The 21,320-nt window shown below is 53.2% G+C and overlaps 1 protein-coding gene across 1 annotated transcript in view; it reads left to right on the top strand.

Annotated features, from left to right (window-relative positions):
* Nucleotides 1–5,538: 5,538 nt before the first annotated feature.
* GALNT16 (polypeptide N-acetylgalactosaminyltransferase 16) overlaps nucleotides 5,539–21,320 on the top strand; it is an 87,366-nt gene continuing 71,584 nt past the window's right edge. The window contains exon 1 of the mRNA XM_026519652.4: nucleotides 5,539–5,883. Within this exon, the coding sequence (XP_026375437.1) occupies nucleotides 5,707–5,883 (177 nt within the window). The 5' untranslated portion in view covers nucleotides 5,539–5,706. The remainder of the gene's footprint in view (nucleotides 5,884–21,320) is intronic.

Here is a 21,320-nt window from a genome sequence, read left to right as displayed (position 1 = left end):
GATTTCAGCTCTCAGATGACTTCTTACTTGAAGAAGCCCCCTTTGTGCTTCTAGAGAGTTCCATTACACCCTCTTGTGACAATTGATGTGTGTTTCCCCGTGACCAGTTACTGGGCTTCTCAGAAGCTGCGATCAGGTTTTGTTCATTTTCGTATCCCTGGAACCTAGAAGTGCCTGGCATGGCAGGCACTCAGGAAGGAAAGGAAAGAAAGGGACTGGGAATACCACCCCGTGGGCAACCAGGCTTTGCCGTCTGAGCAGGCTTGTGGCATTTTCATGGGACAGATGGGGAGTAGCAGCAGCCCTCCACCCTGGGTATTTATTCCCTCATTCACTCATTGCACAAATATTCAGGGAGTGCTGCCACGATGCCCGAGTACTGTGCTAGAAACTGGTGACAAAAGAAGGCTGCCAGGCCCTGCTCAGAGGAACTCCCATTCAAGGGTGAGAGACGGGCATGTGACAAGCACTGCCCTGGCATTTTGGGCCATCTGTTCGACTCTGAGGACCTTTGCCACTCATCTCTGCAGAGGCTGTGGAGAGGGGGAAGGGGTGAAGGAGAGCACCAGAGAGATGGGGAGGTCAGGGAGGCCTCCCAAAGGGCTCTGCCTCCGGGACCAATTCTGCTGACCAGCTGGCTTTATTTATGCATTTCTCCTTTGTCGAAATTCCTTACTGTTAAGAAAAAGCATTTGACACATTTCTAATTAACCCTCAGCCTCTCCAATCTTATTATTCCCAAATGCAACAGCTGGCTCATTTCATGATCAGTAATGATATTCCTGCAGTTATCCACCAGAACCAGGGTCACTCCTCCCAAACTCTGATGGGAACACAGAGGACCTTTCCGCGCCCCACCCCCCACCCTGCCATCCTGGGGCGGCAGGATTTGGCCCCTGGTTCTGGGGTTGCAGGGAGGGGGACAGTGCTCCTGAGCAAGCACTGTTGGGGAACCTGAGTTCCTCCCCCCACTGGCCCACACTGACCCCAGACGCGTCGCTCCCTCTCTCCAGGCTCTTCCCTCCCTCCCTTCCAGCAACAAGTACTCAGTGAGCATGTGCTGGGTGCGGCCGAATGCCATGCGCTGTTCTAAGTGCAGGGGAGACCACGGGGGACAAAACACACAAGAACTCCTGGCTTCATGGAGTTTACACCCCAGTGGCAGAAACCGATCTGAAAAGCCAAATACGAGAACGATGACTGATAAGACTCTTGGAGTTCCTTTCAGAGAGCCAGGTCCTCTCCTTGATGGATTATAAGAAACTTAGAAATAACATTCCCTTAGGTGCAGTGGTGCCTTGAGTGCAGCCAGCGGGGATCGTATGTGCCGCTGATGGCTGGGGGACCTCTGCAGGCTCCAGTCTGTTTGTCCGTGCAAGGAGAGGGTCCCCTCCTTCCTCACAGGGTCATTGTGAGTATTCTGAGATCCTGCTTTGGCACAGTGCCTGTTAACATACGTTCTGTTCACCGTGTCTGCCTCCTTTTCGGCCTAGAGCAGTCATGGCGGTCTAACCAGTCCCCCTCACCCACTGTCTGGGTCCCTGCTGCAGCTGCAGACAGGGCAAGGGGCTTCTAAGCTGACTGAGTCACAAAGGTAATGGGTATGCTGGCAAGAATGGACACCCAGCAGCTGCTGGGGCCCCGCACGCTGCCTCTCCTCTGCCCCCTCCAGGCTGCTCAGCACAGGCTCTAAAGAGACAGGCAGCCATCGCCTGGTGGGGCAGGACAGTCATCCTTGTTGGGCCTGTTGGGGTCTGTTCTCCTTCGCAGCCCTGGTGAGCAATCCCCCACGCGTGCCCTGGGCAGGCCTTTCGAGAGCCCCGCAGCCAGCAGCAGTGCCTGTGAGAGGGGTGAGGTGGGGTGGGGGCCCCGGCGGGGGGGTGGTTACCAGCACTGGAGTTTACATGCTTTATTTCCTACCTTTCCCAACAGTGCTGCAAGTTAAGGGCTGTCAATGCCCCTTACGGTTGAGGAAACAGGGTGAGAACTTGCCCAAGCCACTCTCCTAACACATGACAGAACCAGCATTTGAATGCAGGTGGTCCAACTCCAGAGCCAAGGTCTCACCTGAACTATACAGCCTTTCTCCCCTCTGTTATCTACCCCCACATCAAATGCACAGGGGCGGAGAGTTCCCTGGGGCCTCTGGGAGTGCCAGGAACACATGGTTTTGCCCAACTGACCTAAGTGCTGGCTTTGACAGTTTAAAAGAGAAGGGCCATGTGGAGAGCAATGCCACGTTTTGGAAGAAAATGCCCAAGGAACCGGCAGTCCAAAAGGGCACAGTTGGAGGGTCCTTGGAGGTCATCTCCTGCATCCCTCCTTTTCCAGAGGAGAAAATGGAGGTCCCAGTGGGGAGGTGAAGTCCCTGCATACAGAACTTCTGACCACCCTGCAGACCGCCCAGTGTGCCCAGAAGCCCTGTACTGGCCCCCAGACACTGGCGTGGGGAAGGGACTCCAACCCAGCCCCGCCTCTTCCCTGCTAAATGGCTTCCGCCATGGAGAGTTTCCCCAAGTCCCGGTCTGCGGGTTGGGGCGCTTCAGAGATCACATAGGTGAGGAACCGGCTCCGTAGCTGGCACCTGCTGGGCATCCAGTAACTACGGCTATGATGACCACTCTGGCTCAGTGAATGCTGGGCGACACCAAGTCTCTTAGGTATCACTTTGATTCTATGGTTCCGCTGGACTCCATTCCTAGGACCAGAGAGGAAACAATGCTCACTGTCATCTCTGAACACTGTAATCCATCTCAGGGAGGGCTGAGCTTCAGCCCCACACCTATTTAGGGTTCAAATCTGGAAGAAAGTCCATGGGCGGTAGCTGAGGTGGCAGCCCCAAGTTCCAGGCCCTTCCAATGTGCCTGTGGCTAGAGACCATCACTTAACTTCTGCCTAGGTCAAATTTCTGTCAGCCAAAAGAGCGCGGTATTGACCCGCCTCCTTACCCCCACCCCACGCCCCACCCCCACTCGGGGGAAGTTTACCGTGTCCATCTAAGGGAGGGCGGTGAAGTCTAACATCATCCAGAGAGGCTCTGTCCCTGTGGGGGTTTTCTCCTGGTGGTGGCCTGGGGGAGCATGAGGGGGGCGGCAGAGAGCCCTCTCTTCCAGACGGAGCTACCAGGCAGTGACGGTTGGTACAGAGGGTGTATCATCCTCACCACCGACCGCTGGGGAGTAAGAGGTGAAACTTGTGGAAATCCTGCCAAATTCCAGCTCCTCCTTCCCTCCTTCTCCTCATACAGCTCTCCTTCTAGAGCCATCAGAAACCCATCAGCCTGATTTTGGTTTCCAGCTTCATTCCCATGCCTAGGAGTGAGTTTGGAGCGTCTCCCTAGGGGTTGATGTAATGTCTTTGGATCCCACATCCTCTCACCTGGTTTTCTCAAAACCAAAGGCAACTAGACATACATAGGCCAGGCTGGGCTGAGGGAAGCAGCCAGCGGCAACAGAGGGCCATTCCCCAAGTCTTTCCACTTGGCTGACCTGAGAGCCTGTGTGGAAATGGGGGCACCAAAAGGGGAGTTCCTTATATTTTCTTATTGTTTGGAAATGCCCGTGGGGCCTGACTCTTAAGCAGTAAGGTTTTCCTGGCTTGCCACAGAGGACAAGCCTCATGATTCCTGTGGAAACCAGGCTGTAGCTTGACAGTGGTTTTCTCTCTCTCTGGAAATGAATTCTGGCCCCTACGGCAGTCTAATTAAACTCCGCAGGCAAGAGACACCCAGGAGACCAAGGCTGGCCCACGGCTCCGGGCCTATTGGCACCTTCACATCCACCTCCTGTTGTTCCTGACTGCCACCTGGCTCGGCCTCGGATTCCCTGCAACTCTTCGTGAGACCCTCTTGGCACACTCTCTTTCCAGGGTCCTAGTCTTGGTGGGGCCATTTCTGGACTTGTCCACATGTCCTCGAGGTTCGTGCTCTGAGTGAGGAAGAAGGTACTGCAGTAGCCACGATGATCTTTCTGCAGCAAAAATGCATTAGGCTTTTCTTTCTTCATTTTACTTCATTCCAACAGAAACGGAATGGGCATCTATTAACCGCACGGTTCAGCCCTGCGTGCTGGAGAAGCGGGAAAATGAGTGCGGCTGATGGGGGTGCTTGGGGAAGCATGAGCTGTGGCCCCACCTTTGCGTGATTCCTGAGGCAGCTTCATTTAGAGTCGGGGACCTTATTTGGGCTGGGACCCTCTGTGAGAGCCAGTGTCCAGCAGCACCAGCAAGAAGCCAACTCCCTGCCAACTCTGCCCCTGGCATTCCAGGGCCCAGCCTGCCCAAAGTCAGCTCCCAGGTCCTTTCCAGCGTCCTGGGCCCCGGCAATACCAGACAGCTCTCTTTTCTGGAACACATCAAGCACTGCCATCCTCTGGACCTTTGTTCTGGCTATGCATGCATCTAATTAATACCTTGCCCTGCCCTGCCTCTTAAGAATTTATTCAAAGGTTTATCCACCTTCTGTGAGAAGCCTTCTCTAAGACTACCTTGCAATACATCATTTCCTCCTCTGTGATCCTTGCTTAGCTCGGGTGACATCCGCTCGCTGTGAGTCTACTCTGTGCCTGACAGTGTGTTGCTCTCCTAGAACTGATTTAGCCCTCCTTGCCTTCTGCTCTGAGCAGTTCACACGGAGTTCTCAATGCCTCCGGGGCTGGGGCAAAATCTCCGTGATTTCTGTGTCCCTGTCTCACCACCGTGTTTTGCACTTTGTGGAAAGTGCAAACGGAGAGATGGCTTCTAGACTGGGCTCAGCCCACTAATTAGTCGTGTGGCCTCGGGCCAATCTTCCACCCCCTCTGGTCTCCTTTCTCCCTGACAAACAGCGGTGACGATACCTCACGGTTGTTCAGGCCACAGTGAAAGGTCTGGAGGGAAGCCTCATGAAAGCTGGGAGCCCCAGGCCAATGGAAGATGTGGGGTAGTTGTACTCCCCTTCTTTCACCAGCAGTGAAGCAGAATCGCATCCCCTCCGCTCTGTTCGACTGTCAAGTGCACCAGCTTCCAATCCCTCCTCGGGGCGGGCCCTGGGGCGGCTCGGAATCCTAGGCTGCGGAGGATTCCCGTGCAAACTCCAGACTCTCCTCTCGCCCAGCCGTCCCTTCCCGAGGCCTCGCAGAACACACCTTAAACCTCGCGCCAGAGCGCATTTCCGAGCGCAGCCCAGAACTGCAGCTTCGCGGCGCGGGCCCGGGCCGGGGTCGCGCATCTCCAGCCGGTGACTCAGGGCTGCTCGGGCCGGGGGTGGGTGGAGGTAGGCGGGACCGACTAGGACCGCGCGGGGGCAGCCGCCGGGCGCTCGGTCGCCGAGCGGTGGGAGCAGAGGCTGGCTCTGGCCCGTCGCCATTCCACCGCGGGCGTCTGGCTCGCGCTCCCGCGCCGCTTCGCACCCGCCGTGCTCCTCTCCCCATGCGCAGCGGCCGGGGCAGCCGGTGGGGGCTGGAGCGCGGGGCGGGCTCTGCGCGCGAATGAATGGGCGCCCGGGGGACGCGCGCGCTCGGGGCTGAAGGGCATTAGGACCGTGAGGATCGCTCCGCGCTCCTGTCTCTCCCTATCACCCCCCACCCCCCACCTCTCTCCCTTTTCGGCTCTGCAGGACTGAGCAGCCAGGCGCGAGCGAAAACAAACAGCTGGGGCTGCGAGCGCCCCCACCCCGGCCCCGAGAGCAAGCCGGCCCGGGCCCCCACTCGGGGCGCCCGCCCGCCCACCATGAGGAAGATCCGCGCCAATGCCATCGCCATCCTGACTGTAGCCTGGATCCTGGGCACTTTCTACTACTTATGGCAGGACAACCGAGCCCACGCAGCATCCTCCGGCGGCCGGGGCGCGCAGAGGGCGGGCGGGAGGCCAGAGCAGCTCCGCGAGGACCGCACCATCCCGCTCATTGTGAGTACGCCCTGCGCGCCGGGCGGCCGGCCCTGGAGCCGCGGCGCGCGTCCTTAGCCCCGCGCGGCTGCAGAGGGCGCGGGGCTGGGGGCTGCGTGCCCGCCGCGCCCTGCCGGCTTTGTATATGTTGGAGCATTCCTGTCCGTTGTTATGGCAACCTCTTTCGGGCCAGCCGGGCCAGGGCGCAAGGATGAAGGGAGGGTGACAGCGGGTGGGGGCTGGGAGAAAGTGCTGCAAGTTTGGTGGGCCCGGCGTGCGCGCGCGACTGGGAACGTGGCTCTCTCAGCACTGCGCGGCCGGAGCCGGGGCCCGACTGTCCGCACCTCGCCCGCCCCAGGAAGGCGGCTGGACGGTGAGCGCAGCGAGCCGGCAGTGGGAACCTCGCGCTGCTGAACGCGTAGGTGGCCGTGCGCACCCCCTCTCTAGTCTCCAGGGGGCAAAGGACTTGGGGTGGGGGCGCTGGGTAAGGCAGGGTCGCTAGGGGCTGAGCCCGGCTTTGAGCCCCCTTTTCAGCCCAGTTCAACTTGAACTTGCTTCTCTGGCACGGAGGACTCCGCCACTAACACCCGCGGCATTCTCTGGGTCCGGGAAAGGTCTCTTCCTGTACGCGCCCTTCACCCCAACACGAGGGTCCATCACGACGGGCGAGCTGGCAGTGTGTGCGCTAGGGCTGGCAGATTCCCTCTCTCGAGGTCAGCTCCGCGATGTGCCAGCGGGGAAACAAAGGTGGCGGAGCACGGCGGGGGCCTCCGCGGCGCTGCCGGGGCCCTAGGCGCTCCGGGGACTTGGGCTGGGGCGTGCGGAGCCCCCGCCGCCCTGCAGGGGGCGTTGCTGCCGCCCGGTCCCCGGGTGACGGCCCTGTGTGGCAGGGGCACCTGTTGAGGCGGGAGGATCTGGTGCCCGCCGAGAGGCGCGGGCGGCGGGCCGCGTTCTTCCGACCGGGGCCGGTGGCGGGCGAGAGCCTTGGGCGACCCTCGGGACAAGCTGCTGGGCTGGGGCAGCTTGGCCGGAAAAGGACCAGGAGGAGGGCGAGCCAAGTGTGGGGCTGAGGGTGGGAGAGTAGAGCAGGGTGGCCATTCTGACGGGAAAGATCTGGGCCTGGGGAGGGAGGTGCAGGTTCAGGAGGGCGAAGGCTTGCGTGGAGTCGAATCTGGGATATTTCTGCAAAGGCAGCTGAGCCCCAGGAATATGGTGGAGGCGGGTGTCTGTGTGGAAGTGTTCTCATATTCCCAACCTGCCCCAGATGCCGTGTCTTGTCAACCCCCCTCCCCCTGGAAGAAGTAAAAAAACCCCTGCAGAGGAACCATATTTCCTAGCTTTGCCTGAGGAGACCTTGGGGTTTATGGGTTTTCCCCAGCCGCCCCCCCCATTCCCAGATCCCTGTCCGGTTGAACTCTGCAGGTGTGCCTGATTAGGTGGAGCGTTCCCTTCTGAGCTGAGGGTCCCTGTCACTAGGAACTGTTTGCAAAGCCCTTGAGGATGTTTGGACGGAAAGGCTGATGAGGATAAAGCCTCCAGCGTAAGGACCCCAGGGTATTGGGATCCAGGCAGACCGACAGACTGGAGTGGGAACTGGCTGAACCAGCAGTGGCCCCAGACCCGCAGGGATCTTGCGCAGACCCACGAGCTCCCCGTTCTTACACCCTGAGAGGGCCAGCCCTGGTCTCAGGGTAGGTGGGCTTGGAGCGGCAGGGGAGAGGCAGGCTGGCCAGATGTTCTGTCCTTCACAATGGTGACGTGTGGGGAGGAGGGTCTGAGCTGGAGGGGGAGGAGGAGGGGAGAGTGGAGGGGAGAGAGGAAGGGCAAGGGAAGAGAGCACAGGGAAACTGCTGATGGGAGCAGAGCCCGAGGTTAGGTTTCCTTACGTTTGTCTCTGCTTCAGAATCCTGACCCTGCTCTCGGACCTCTCCTCCCTCCTCACTCCTCCTTGCCCTCCGAGGTCTGCCGGGAGGCCGAAGGCCGCCCAGACTGAGAGCCCTGGAATGGTGGGGTGGGCTCTGCTGGAGGCACGTGGCTCTTGTTTTGAGGGGTGGAAATGGGCAATCATGAGGGGGCGCAGGTGAACGTCCTCTGGCCCTCTCCTTGTTCCCATGGGGTTCGACTTGCAGATTGGAAAAGGGCTGTGAACTGGGAGCTAAGTTTGAAGTGTGAAGGATTATCAGGAAGATCCCGGGAGCGAGGGAGCGCAGGTGCAGGAAGAGAGGGAGAGTGGGAGTTCCGGGGAGTGAGCCACAGACAGTTCTCTGGCCACCTAGGGGCATGGCCAGCTCCCCCTCTGTTTGTTCCTCAGGCACTGGTCCCCAGTCACACACCTCCCTGCACACAGCCTTGCCTTGTCTTCCTACCTTCTGAGGTATTTCACTTCAGGAGGATTCTTAGTCATATACGCTGTCACGCAGAGACTATGCTGGAAGCTTCTTACATCTCCATATTGATGCACACAGCAAGACTTAATAAGTACTTGTTAGGCAAACGAAGTAGGATTTCTGCCTGTCTCTGGGAGTAGACAAGCGTCATAAGCCCCCCCCCCCCAGTATTTTGTTCCTGGCTCCAGCCTGACCATCACTAAGGAGATCGGGGAATGCATGTTCATCTTCTCGGGATGCTGAACCCGATGTGCAGCCTAGAAGGGGCAGGTGCAGCTGAGTGCTTTCTCCCGGAGCGCTGTGGTGAACCTCTCACTGGTCTTCTTGCCATTCCAAAACATGTCTCTGTCTAGTTGGGCCAGGACGCTCCATGTGGGTTTTCAAATTCTTAGGGAGTGATGTGGCCAGCCCTGCTGACAGAGGCTGAGAGAATTCAGACAAGCGTCATCATCACTCCCCTGGGGAATCAGAGAGCAGAGCTGGGAAAGGGAGGGTCTGCCTAACAGCCTGGGCCAGGGGGGCAGCTCTGCCTTCACAATGTCTGGGCTATTCGAAGCCAGCCAAGTTGCTTCTAGACCTCGGAGGCGCTGTTTGGCATTGTGGGGTGTCGGCATAGCAACCGGATGGCCCGGATTTCTCAGGGAGGTCCTGATTTTTAATATTCTGTCCTGCTGTCAGCCCATGTGTCACAAATTTTGATGTGAAAAATTGGTTACGGAATGTGTAAAACTACAGCGAGATACTGACTCCATCCCTAAATGGCTGCTTACGATGTGGCAGGGTTTGTGATTTTTCCGTGCTGTATTTTCTGGGCAAGGCGATGGATTTGGGGAAATCCACTGGAATCGACACTGATGCGTGCTGGCACTGGACAGCCGCTAGAGCAGGCGGCCGAGCAGACACGGCTGGCCTTCAGTCTTCAGACCTCGCAGTGGGGAAGACTGTTTGTGATTGGCTTGGCACCCAGGTTTTCCATATGCTAGTTCTCTAAGAGGCCTGGGTGGGATGTTAAGGTGCTACACGGAATTTCACTTTGCAGACATATTTTTAAAAAGACTGTCCATTATGAATATTTTCAGGATAGGGACACTCATTTGCAACATTTCCTGTTTGGAGCCGTGAAAGTCTTAGGCACGAGTTTTCTTAAGCTGGAGTTTTCTTATCCTCCAGTTGGAATATTGCTGATGACCGTGGACAAAATATTTATATCTCTGGACCTTGGTTATTTTATGTCAAATTGGGGTTAAATGATTTGTAAAGGTTTGTTGATCCTTAGACAAGCTGATGAGAGCTTCATTTCTAGAAGCAAATAAATTGGCTTTAAGGCAATTTTCCTGAAGGGCGTTGTGAGGTTTATTGCTAGTGGAGGGAAGGCCCCCGTCAGGAGAAGTTCCAGCAGTGACCCCCGAGGCTTCAAAGGGATCCCTGCTCACCTAGCAGGAGGGGACACAGGTGACCCACGGCTTTTCTGGTGCTGTTCCCTGAGAGCAGAGGCTTCAGTCAGATCTGGATGGGTTTATATTTATAATGTGTGCCTTTCAGAACTGTGGGACTAGGGTTTGCCTAAATGACAGAAATGATTTTCTATTTTATTTGTCTAGGTGCCACACACAAGAAAGAGGGTGGGGAGGGAGATGCTCGAACACCCACAGTTCCCTTTGTCAAAATGCTCAGATTGGGAAGCGCCTGGTCTCCCTTCACTGGGGTCCCAGCCTGGGTCATGTTGAGACTTGCCTATAGACCTGGGGGCAGCACAGAGCCGCCAAGACTGGTAAGGGCCTGAGAGCCCAAGAGTAGCCTCCCTGGGAAGCCCGAGGCCCGAGGTCCCAAGATTCTAGGGTTCTGCTCACTTTTCGGATGGGCCCCATATTTCTGTGTAGTAGCAGCAGTTCCCGCACTGGCTGCTCCGGGCCTTGGGCCTGGCTTTCTTCTCTGGTGGTCGAGTTTATTAGCTCTGCGAGCAGAGGAAGCCCTCCGTTCTGGAAGATGTGGAGGGGCGCAGGCAAGGCCGGGCTGAGCCACCCAGGGAGCTGTTTGCTGTAGTGGAGGAAACCACGCTGGGGTCAGAGGGGAGCCTGTATCCGAGCAGTGCATTACAGTTCGAAGATGGAAGATTTAGCCCCTGTCTGCTTCTGGAGGAGACCTGAAACACCTTCCGTGGGACCTGGGGGCAAAGACACACGGAGGCTAACTAGACAGGGAACCCGGGGCTCCTGAGAGGAGAGGGGAGCAGTCAATGATGATCACGCCTGCGCAGGGGTTCTCCTCACTGAATCAGACAGTTTGCTTGGTGCGTTTGCAGCCGGTGTGCAACTGGCTCTGGACACGGTCTGCAGGGGCTGGGTGTCTCTCCTCTAAACGGACCCCTGTGCTCTTTGATCTATACTGGGCTGGCCTCTGTCATGGCCATTACCCCTGTATGATATTTATGGAGGCTCATTCATTGGATACGTTGATGGTAGATGTCTCACCATTTAACCTGATTCCCCTCAACAACCTAACAAGGAAGGTGCCATTATCAGGTCCAGTTAACATATGAGTAAACTGAGGCTTACTTATCCATGACCAGGCAACTAGGAAGTGCCTTTAAAACTAGGCGTTTCTGCCTCTGAGGCCCATGCTATGTCTTCTTTCCCCCGAAGCATCTTTAGGGCAAGACCCAAGTCTGATGCACCAGCGAGTCCTTTCCGCAGCACCTAGATCAGCACCTGGCTTTGTGTTTACTCCGTAAACATTTGTTGGGGGAAGAAATGCAAAAACCACTTAGGAGAAAATGTTAGCACTAGGAGAGTAGTATTATGGGTAATCCCCTCTTCTGTCTTTTGGCTTTTTCAACCTTTTTTTTTAAGTAGGCTCCATGCCCAGGGTGGGGCTCGAACTCACGACCATGAGACTTAAGCCAAGATCAAGAGTCAGATGCTTAACTGACTGAGCCACCCAGGTGCCCCTCAACATTTTTCTTAAAAAGACTTATTTATTTGAGAGAGAGAGAGAGCGCGGTAGGAGGCAAAGGGAGAGGGAGAGAGCTACTCAAGTAGACTCCACACTGAGCATGGATCTGATGTGGGGCTCAATCCTATGACCCTGAGATCAGACCTGAGCCAAAACCAAGAGTCAGGTGTTTTAACCGACGGCAGCACTCAGGTGCTCCTCAACATTTTTTATAATAAACATCTATTAATACTATAATGATAAAGCCCACCAGGATAATTATTTTAAAAAGTATTCAGGGACTGAATAAAATCACCCTTGACTCCTCAATGAGAGTAAACTTCTCAACTACGTCTCCCACTTCTGAATCTCTCATCAGTGCTTAGCTTTGAGTCAACAGAAAAGGCAAGAGACTTACATGACTTATTCCATAGGGAGTGACGGAATAGAACTGGGGCGAGTGGGTAGAAGTTGCAGGGGGAGAGAAGGACAACTCTGTCACTGAACCGTCCACCATTGGAATAGTCCAAAGGCTGACCAGGGTTTCTGTTCACACCCCTGTCGGTAGCTGAGCACGTCCTCCCAGCAGCAGTTGCGAGGGGACGAGAAAAGCCTTGCTGTCCCGCCGGTCTCCTAAGACGTCAGGCATCTCTGTAATGGGGTTTGGAATCAGGTCCAGTTCTTGCACCACAAGAGACCTGGCGCCCTGGGGAGCAGGGCTGGCTGAGCCCGCGGAGACCAGGCCAGGGAGGCTGACTGAAAGACCCACAACGGCCGCCCCGCTGTTCCCCTCCCGGCTCCTTTGGAGCTGCCAAGCAGGGAGGCAGTGGGGGCCAAGGCTGGTCAGAGGCAAAGCCGCAAAATAGCAAACGTCTTTCATGTCTCTCCTGCTCCTCAGAACGAGGCCCACAAAGCTTTCCTGCCCGACTGAAGCCCAGGCTTGCCTGTCTCCCCCACACCCTGAATTTTAGCTACACCCTAGAACAGTATCTGGCTGGAGACAGTGTGCCCACCCGGAGGACTTTTGTGAACATATCAGAATAGGTGGGAGTGGCAGGCTGGAGCACTTTGGAACAGAGGGGGCAAATGGAAAACTGTTCAATTATACTCCCTAGGCAAGATAAGGCTCAGGCCACGTTTGGGGAGACATGCAGGCAAGTCTGCCCCAGGTAGAGCGTTTCTACTCTTCTGGATCCATTAGGAAGAGCTTTAAGTGTAGCTTAAGGGCCCCAGTGCCTCTTTCCTGCCATTCTGTGAAGTGAGGTGTGGCTTGGGGTACATCAGGAACAACATTGTCTCAGGGCTCAGAGGTGGGTGACATCTCTCGACACACAGTGTGAGACCTGCCATAACGGGCCCTCGCAGGGCCAGGACCAGGCAGAACAGAGTGGGCCGGGATGGAAACAGATGTTGGCCTCTGGGGATGGAAGTGTGAGGGGACAGAGAGGTGATGTGGAATGAAAGCCAAGTGACCCACTTCTAGGCTCAGCCTTGCCCCCGAGGGGCGACGTTGTCTTAGGTGAGTCACTTCCCCTCTCTGAGCCTTAGTCTCCTCACGTGTCAGAGGAGGGTTGAACTGTATGATCTCCAAGGTGCCTCCCAACTTAAACCATCTTTGACTTTGTTGGCCCACTTCTGCAGAAGTGAGGTGGCCCCAAGCCAGGGGTCAAGGTCTGATAGCGTCTAGATGAAGGAGATTAAGGCCAGAGGGTGAGATGTACAGAGACCCAGACCATTTGTGTGCAGAAGAGCGTGAAACCTTTAAATTCTCATAAGGAATGAACTGGACCTACCCCCTCCCCGTTCTCTGCCCTTGAAGCACTGACGGAGCCACACAGCCCCCCGTCTGCTGAACTAGAAGCCTACGGTGTTTGTGAGTGTGTCTGGGGTTGCTCACAGACACACATGTAGGAGTGTCTAGGGGTGGACTTCAGACATCTCAACAACGTGGGAAGACCAAAAGGAAACCACAAAGACCCCTGAGCAGAGAATTAATAGTCCTGTGCCCTTGGACTTGATTCAGAAGACAGGTGTGGAATTGCCCTTAGGCCACAGCCTGGAAATGAACATTGTAAAAATCCATTTAAGGAGATCAGGAGGTTGGCCATCTCCCGGCAACCTTTAGCTTTTCCCGGGTTACGAATCCAGCAGATTAGAGGAGGCGAGATGAGAGAATTGCTAGGAGCAGCTGCTATAGTGAGAAGGGATCGTTGACAGCAAAGGACCAACCAGGAAGGGCCATAGGAGGTTGGAGCGATCCCCGTTTTCCCTAACAAGCACGCACTGGCCAGAAGGGAACGGCATCATTTTTCACTGAGCACTTACTATGTGTCAGGACTGTTCCAGCCTCTGGAGATAACAAAATGGGTAAAAAGCCCCGCTCTTGAGGAGCTCGCATCCTAGTGAGAGAGACAGACCATAAACAGATAAATATACAATGCATGGGGGGGGGGGTTGGCAAATACTATGAAAATAAAATAAAGTCACAAAAGGGGACAGAGAGATGAGAGAACAATGGCCAGGAAAGGCCTTCCAGATAAGATGGTGTTTGAGCTGTAGCATGAATGGAAAGAGAGAACCATGCAGGCAACCAGAGGGAGAGTGTTCCAGACGGCCAAGGCCCAGGGCACAGTCTCTGCAGGGTGTGTGCCTGGTGCACTTGGCAGGGCAGCTCAGCAAGGGTAAAAGTGGCCCAAGGTGAAGTCTGGATCATTAGGCCCGTAGGCTGTGGTAAGAGGCTCAGAAACACGTCCCTGAGTCATCAGGAAGTGATAAATTACACTCGGTGTACGGGCTGGGTACGTCAGCGGACTGTCATTCCGTTCAGAAAATTTTCCAGAAATATGATCAAATATAATAGAAAGTGTTGATTCTTAAAGAGGTAAACCTAAGTTCTTTGAAAAATATTCTATGGCTGGAACGCTTCATTTCCTTATAATGTGAGATCAATGAGGTACTTGTGTTCGTTCTCTTTCTCTCTCTCTCTTTTGGCTGGTGAGGGGGAATGGAGGGTGCTGGTGCCTGAAGAGATTTAAAAGACAAAAGATAATGGGGCCCTTGTTGAAATACTGGAGTGAGGAAGGGTGGGGGAGGCCTCTGTCTTGGGAGGAAGAGTTCTTCGTGGGAAGGAGAATTCCTCCCTATGGTGGTACCTGATCGAGTCCCCCTTTGCTTCCTCGTCTGGATCGTTGCGTTCTCCTCAGGTGCATTTGGGACTTGGAAAGGATGTTTTCTGGCAATGCAGGAACTTGGAAGTCTCGTCCTTCTGTACAAGCAGGTTCCCCCTCTGTACCAGCAAAACCCTGAAGGCAGAATCATGGGGCCTTCCCTCAGACACGGAGGTGGGCACCCAAGGCCTGGCAGGATCAAGGACCCCACACAGCTTTTTATCAGGCAGGCAGTGGAAGAAAGGGTCTGCTTTGAGGAGCAAGATGGCTCTGCCCCGGGCCTGTCTGAGACTGTCCACTGATGTTCAGGTGGCTTGCCCAGTGCCCCAGTGACTGGTGCGATAAGGCGTCACGTGTCCCCGGAAAGCTGCCAGCGCTCTCTCTTTGTGGTTCAGGTCACACACTCTCAATTCCAGACCGCTGTCAGTCATGCCCTTTTAGAGGCTGCTTTTCAGAGTTCAGATTTTCATCCCTTTATCTTCTCCCAGCAGCTCTGGCTTTTAGCTTCTTTCAACCAACGGTTGGGGAGTACTTCTGACATACCAAGGTCTTTCATTTCAAGGGGGTCAGGCCTGGGGAGGCCACAGCCAGAGGGGACCCATGTTGCCAAGTTGCCAAGTCTGCAGTCAGTCTTGAGGGGTTGGGAGATAGCTTCTGGTGCCTCACACGTTCTGTGACCCTATTCTTTGCTTAGAAGCCATCTTTTCCCCTCCATGTGAAATTCCTCCCTGGGGGGTGGGACGGGAAGAGGCTGAGGGGAGTGGGAGAGGTTGGGGGCATTATCCCAGGGTTTGGGGTGGAGCCCTGCCTGAGGCTCAGGGAGAAAGAACATATGACCGATTAGTGATGTCTGAGGTGGTGTTGATGCCTGGAAGGAGTCAAATGGTAGGACTGAGCCACAGCCCCCAAATAGTTCTCCAACCCGAGCCCAGAAGGAGAAAGGGAACCAAGGGACAGAGTGCACACACTGCAGGGACCAGGGAAGGTGATGGAGGGCTTTTTGGAGCCATAAGCTAAAAGGGATTTGCCAGGTAGAGAGCAGAGGCTGCCCAGAGTAATGTTTTATTACAGCCTTGGTGCCACCTTGGGGGGGCATGAAAATGGCAAGGGTCTTCTCCCAAAACATGGAAAGAAAATGGCTTGCCCCTGGGTGCACCCCAAGATAGTCAACCCCTGGTTTTCTCCATAGCAGAGAATGCAGTATTATCTCCTCAGCCCTTCCAGGAAAGCAGGGTCTCTGAACCATGCCTGGGTGGGGGCTGGGAGCCAGATGGGGTGGGCTAGCCCGAGAAGCAGGGCAAAGCTGAGGGCAAGTCACGCAGAGAGTTAGAAAGGGCCTGGGCCTGGTCAGACGGTGACACTGGTTACGAGGTGACAGGCCTGCACACGAGTGTTCTCAGGGCCAGGCCACAGACACCCTGAGCATGGTCACGGGGACTCTGGCAGAGGACAGCACCTGCCAATGGGTAGCCAGAGCCCTGCACGGTCCAGATGTGCGCTGACCACTACGTGGCCACCAGCCACATGTGGCTATTGAGCACTTGACGTGTGGCTAGTGCAACAGTGGGAACTGAGCTTTTAATTTTAATTTTTAATTTTATTCAATTTTATTCAATTTTAATTGATTTAAATTGAAAAGCAGACACTCATGTCAATTATTGGTCAACTTTTAGGAGTGTTCGGAAGAACTGAAGTAGTGGAATCTACATTTTCAACTGTAAATTTTATGAAATCTCAATATGGATCAAGTGTTTCTGAATTTCTGAGAAAATTTAGGGTCTCAGTTGAAATGTGCTGTAAATGTAACATACACTGGGTTTCAAAGACTTAGTACAAAAAAAGGATTAAAATATCTCACTAATATTTTAAAATATTGACTGCCTTTTGAAATGATAATATTTGGATATATTGGGCTAAATAAAATATATTATTAAAATTAATTTTACCTGTTTCTTTTTACTTTTTTAATGTGGCTAACTAGAAATTTGTAAATTCTTTATGTGGCTAGCATTCTGTGGCTTTGGGCTGCACTGGTCCTTACATGTGTTCATGAGCCCCGTCTAAAGTGGTAGGAGCTTGCTGGCAGGTTTTATGTAAAGTAAAGAATGTGACTACATTCCCAGTTTACCTTGACTTCGGGGTAAGTCCTTTCCGGTCCAGCTGCTGTGGAGTCGTCGGTTCCTAATGCACCATCATCTGTGGGCACGGGTCACCTCCCATCATGGGCCTTCATCCTCATACCATCATTAAAACCAAGGTCAATGTTTTCTTGCAGCCTCTTCTCCTTTCAAAATCCCTTCTGAGCTCTTGCTGTGATGAAAATGGGTTTTGGGTAGGAGGGGTCAGAGCAGTGGAGGCGGGGAGCCTTTTACTCCCTTGGAAAGTAGAGGGATTAGTTCCAGTCTGTTGCTTTTGGTGTTTGGTCTTCATCCTGTTAGAGCCAGAATGATAAATAGGTCTCAGCTCCACTGCCAGCCCAGAACCTGTGGAAGTGGCAGCCGGCAGCCCCGTGGGGAGAAGGCTGCCCAGGCTGCATCCAGACTGAGCGGGAAAGAGGCGATTGATTAGCCATGTCTGTAAGGGGCATGGACTGGGGCTGTAGAACACGTGCTTTACAGATCCTAACCCTGCCCTGTTGAAGTTGTCTTCTTCGAGAATTGTCCTCCCACTTTAAAGACCTGGCGTTGTTTTAAGAAGTTGGCCACTTTGGGGCGCCTGGGTGGCACAGCGGTTAAGCATCTGCCTTCGGCTCAGGGCGTGATCCCGGCGTTATGGGATCGAGCCCCACATCAGGCTCCTCCGCTAGGAGCCTGCTTCTTCCTCTCCCACTCCCCCTGCTTGTGTTCCCTCTCTCACTGGCTGTCTCTATCTCTGTCAAATAAATAAATAAAATCTTCAAAAAAAAAAAAAAAGAAGTTGGCCACTTTGAAGAAGCAGGGGTGAGGCTTGCACTGAGTTAGAAGTGCAGAGGGGACATTGGTCATCTCAGTGGGTCAGAACCCTAGCTAAGGAGATGTGACGAGAGCTTTCAAACACGGTGCAGACTTCTGGTGACACTTTTTCACTGACTTGGGAGAGGTGAGTTGGCTCTGGTCTGGACCGGTCTCCTGGCAGCATAGAGACAGCTGAAACCCAAGGAGAAGGGCAGACACCTGGAGGGGCTGGGAGAAGAGAAGAGGCTTGGTTCTTTTCCTTTTTCCCCATCTTCCTCCCTTAAAAGTGGGCTCTGTGAACTTTAGAACATTTCCTGCTTCTTGGTGCCACATTTCTGGCTATGGCTTTGTTCCTGTTGCAGCGTGAGGGTGGCCAGGAGCACAGCCCCTGGAGCCATGTTCAGCTCTGCCACTTACTGCGACTTATTTAAACATGCTATGCCTCAGTTTCCCTATATGCGAAGTGGAGATACTAGCAGTCCCCATTGCAGATGGTTGCTCTGAAGATTAAACGAGTTAATCCCCATAAGGTGTTTGGAACCATGCCTCGGGCATAGTAAGTGCCGCACTAGCGTCAGCATACAGGTTAGTAACAACAATATAAATTGTCGTCATTTGTTAACTTGTATATGACTTATTTAATGCTGTGTAATGAATCACCCTAAAACTGAATGGCTGAACGCCACACTAATCATTTATTCTCTCTCATTGTTTCTGTGTGGTCAGGTATCCGGGGTGGCTTGGCTCCAGGTTTCTTAGTGAGGTCTTAGGCAGATGTCAGCTAGGGCTGCAGTCACCCGAAGGAGCAACGGTGGCGCTCTCACATGGCTGGCCGGCTGGCGCTGGCTCTTGGCCGAGGCCCCAGTCCTTCTCCATGTGGGTCTCTCCACATGTCTGCTTGAGGGTTTCCATGGTGCAGTGGCTGGCTCCCCCATAACAAGCAACCCGGGAGACGAAGGCGGATATTCCAAAGACTTCTTGACCTAACCTGGGAAGTCATATAAGCAAAGGACTGATGTGATCTGACTTACATTTTGAGAGACCTCTGTGGCTGCTGGTTGGAGAAGAGACAGGGCAAGGGCAAGGGCAGAAGCACTTTCTGACTGCCCGGTGCGGGCCAGAAACCTACCAGCTGGGTTTCATATGCTTTATGGTTCATCCGTCATAGCAGGCTTGTGGCCTGAGTATTGCTACCCCCATTTTATAGACAGGGAACCTGACTCAGAGAGGGCAGGTTACCTGCCAACAGAGCCAGGATTCACCCGGGCTTGCCTGGCACCAAAGCCTGGGGAGACACACCACCCCGCTGGATGCCCCCCTCACGATGGTACGGCTTACTCAGGAAAACAGCCTCTGTGAAGGATCTTAATTCCTGTATTTCTCAAAGTCAGGATCAGGAAACTGAGAAGCCAAGAGACATTCACAGGCCAGACAAGGGAGGGGAACAGGACCCTGGTGATCTCGGCACCTGCCAGAGAGCTGGGGGTGGTGTTGGGGGGGAATCGAGCTGGTGCAAGGTTTGGAGGATTGTATGGACCAAAAGGGATGAGCTGGGGAGAGTCCCGCACTTGGCTTAGGCTCTGCAAATTAGCAGAACTCTGGGGTCGGGGAAGCCTTGGTGTTACCTGAGCCCTAGAGATTTCCACGCAGAGGGATCAAGCCCACCCACCTGGGAGGGAATACCTGGCTGCCGTAAAATAAATGAACTAGACCAATATATATCTGCACAAATGGAGCTTAAAAATATGATGTTAAGCGCGCCTGGGCGGCTCAGTTGGTTAAGCGTCCGACTCTTGATTTCGGCTCAGGTCATGATCTTGGGGTGGTGGGATCGAGCCCTTTAAGATTCTCTCTCTCCCTCTCCCTCTGCCCTCCCCCCACCCCCGCCCCTCGCATGCACTCTCTCTCTCCCTCTAAAAAACAAAACAACCCCCCCCCCACAGGCTGTTAGAGGGGGGATTGCAGATGATTTTGTCTGATACTTTTATGCAAATTTGAACAATACAGTTGTGTCTATTGTTCCCGGATGTATGGGTGTATGTGTGCATAAATATCTCCAAGTGTAACAATGGACCAAAGAGGAGTGGCAGCACACTTAGAGCGCTGAGTGTTCCTGGAGAGAGACGGAGGAGGGGACCTACAGGGAGTCTGATTTTATTTGCAACGTTTTATTTCAGTTTTTTGAAAAGAGAGGCTTGAAGCCAATCTGACAAAATGTTAATAAGTTGTTAATTTTGGTAGCTGTGCAGGTGATTCCTAGTCTTTGCACTTTTTGGAATTAAAAAAAAAAACACAACAAAAAACCTTAAGTCTAAAATCATTTTAAAAGGAAAGGAAAGAAAGAGCTGGTGCCCCAAGTTTGCTGGGTTTCAGCTGCATGAAGATGGAGAAGGAGGGTAGTGGAGGATTGGAGGCAAGATTCCTGCCCCCCAGCCCCCCAGAAAGCCTGTCACCCACGTAACACTGTTTTCCCGTGCTTGGAGGACAGCAAAGTGATTTTCGATTCTCAATTCTCAATTCTCAGTGCTCAGGCGTGTCTTCTATGCCTGAAGATCCGCTGAGGAGGGGCTGGCGTGGAAGGTAGTGGTGGTAGAGAGGGCACTGCCTCCAACAAAGCCCCAAGTGTTGGGGGTGCAGGGGCCAGAGGAAAAAAAGGGTCAGGGAGGGGGTGCCTGGAGCCCATGCAAGGAAAACTGAGAGCCAGAGCCTGGGAGTTCCATCTGTGAAAGGACGTGAATAGTAAAAATGGGTGTCTCTTCACCTCTGTCAGGGGTGAGGGGATGACAAAGTCTTTTGGTAGGTCAAAGATATGAGGTTTTTCTTCATTGTTCTTTTTTCTCCCTTTAGACATAGCACATGTTGAATATACAAAAGACAGTAAATCAAGAAGGAGATGAAAATCACCCCCAAATCCTACCATTGGAGTAACCATTATTAACATTTTGGTGATTAATCAATTCAGATCCTTTTTGGTAGATTTTTTAAGAGTCTGCCTTCGGCACAGGTCATGATCCCAGGGTCCCCTGCTCAGTGGGGAGCCTGCTTTTCCCTATCCTCCCACCCCCTACCCTGATGTGTTCTCTCTCTCTCTCAAATGAATAAATAAAATCTTTAAAAACGATGAAATCATACATTTTATACTGTTTTGTAACTAGTTTTTTTCAATTAACGCTGTATCATGAGCACCTTTCTCTGTCAGTCTTCTTCCAAATATTTTTTAATAGCTGCCTAGATTTTCGCTGGGTGAATATTCCATAGATTATATAATCACAGCTCATGGACACTGGAGATTAGGTTAGATTGGATAATATGAAATTGTTGTTTTTAGGTCAAAAATGGTCAACTATTGGCAGTTTCAAATGGTTCAACCAAATTTATTTTCCAGTTTTTCATTTTTATAAACAATACAATAATGAACATCTTTGTAGGTGCACCTTTACACATAGCCTGAAGTAATTCTAGATAAAATCCTGGCAATGAAATTGTTGAACAAAATATCAAAAACTCTAATAAAGACAGAATTGGATAGGGCTCAGATTAGGGAGAAGTGAGTGGGGTGAGTAGTGTAAGTCAGGGCCAGATCTGTCCGTATCTCAAATGTTAGTTTTTGTTCATTCTGGATATTTCCAGGTTTTTTATTTTTAGAAATATTTCTTTAAGATATCTATCTTGGGGCACCTGGCTGGCTCAGTTGGTGGAGCATGTGACTCTTGATCTCAGGGTCGTGAGTTCAAGCTCCACGTTGGGTGTAGAGCTTACTTAAAAAAAACTCTTTACAATTTTCTTTAAAAGATTTTTTTATTTCATTATTTGAGAGAAAGAGAATGAGCAGGGGGGAGGAGCAGAGGGAGAGGGAGAAGCAGACTCCCTACCAAGCAGGGAGCCGGAGGCGGGGCTCGATCCCAGGACCCTGAGATCATGACCTGAGCCGAAGGAGGATGCTTAACTGACTGAGCCACCCAGGTGCCCCTACAATCTTTTTTGAAGTAGACTCCACACCCAGTGTGGAGCCCAACGCGGGTCTTGAACTCACAACCCTG

This window comes from Ursus arctos, unplaced genomic scaffold (genome assembly GCF_023065955.2).
Source record: "Ursus arctos isolate Adak ecotype North America unplaced genomic scaffold, UrsArc2.0 scaffold_25, whole genome shotgun sequence".
Classification (NCBI taxonomy): domain Eukaryota; kingdom Metazoa; phylum Chordata; class Mammalia; order Carnivora; family Ursidae; genus Ursus; species Ursus arctos.
Note: the sequence above shows the minus strand (reverse complement) of the source record. Positions and strands in the feature narration are given on the sequence as shown.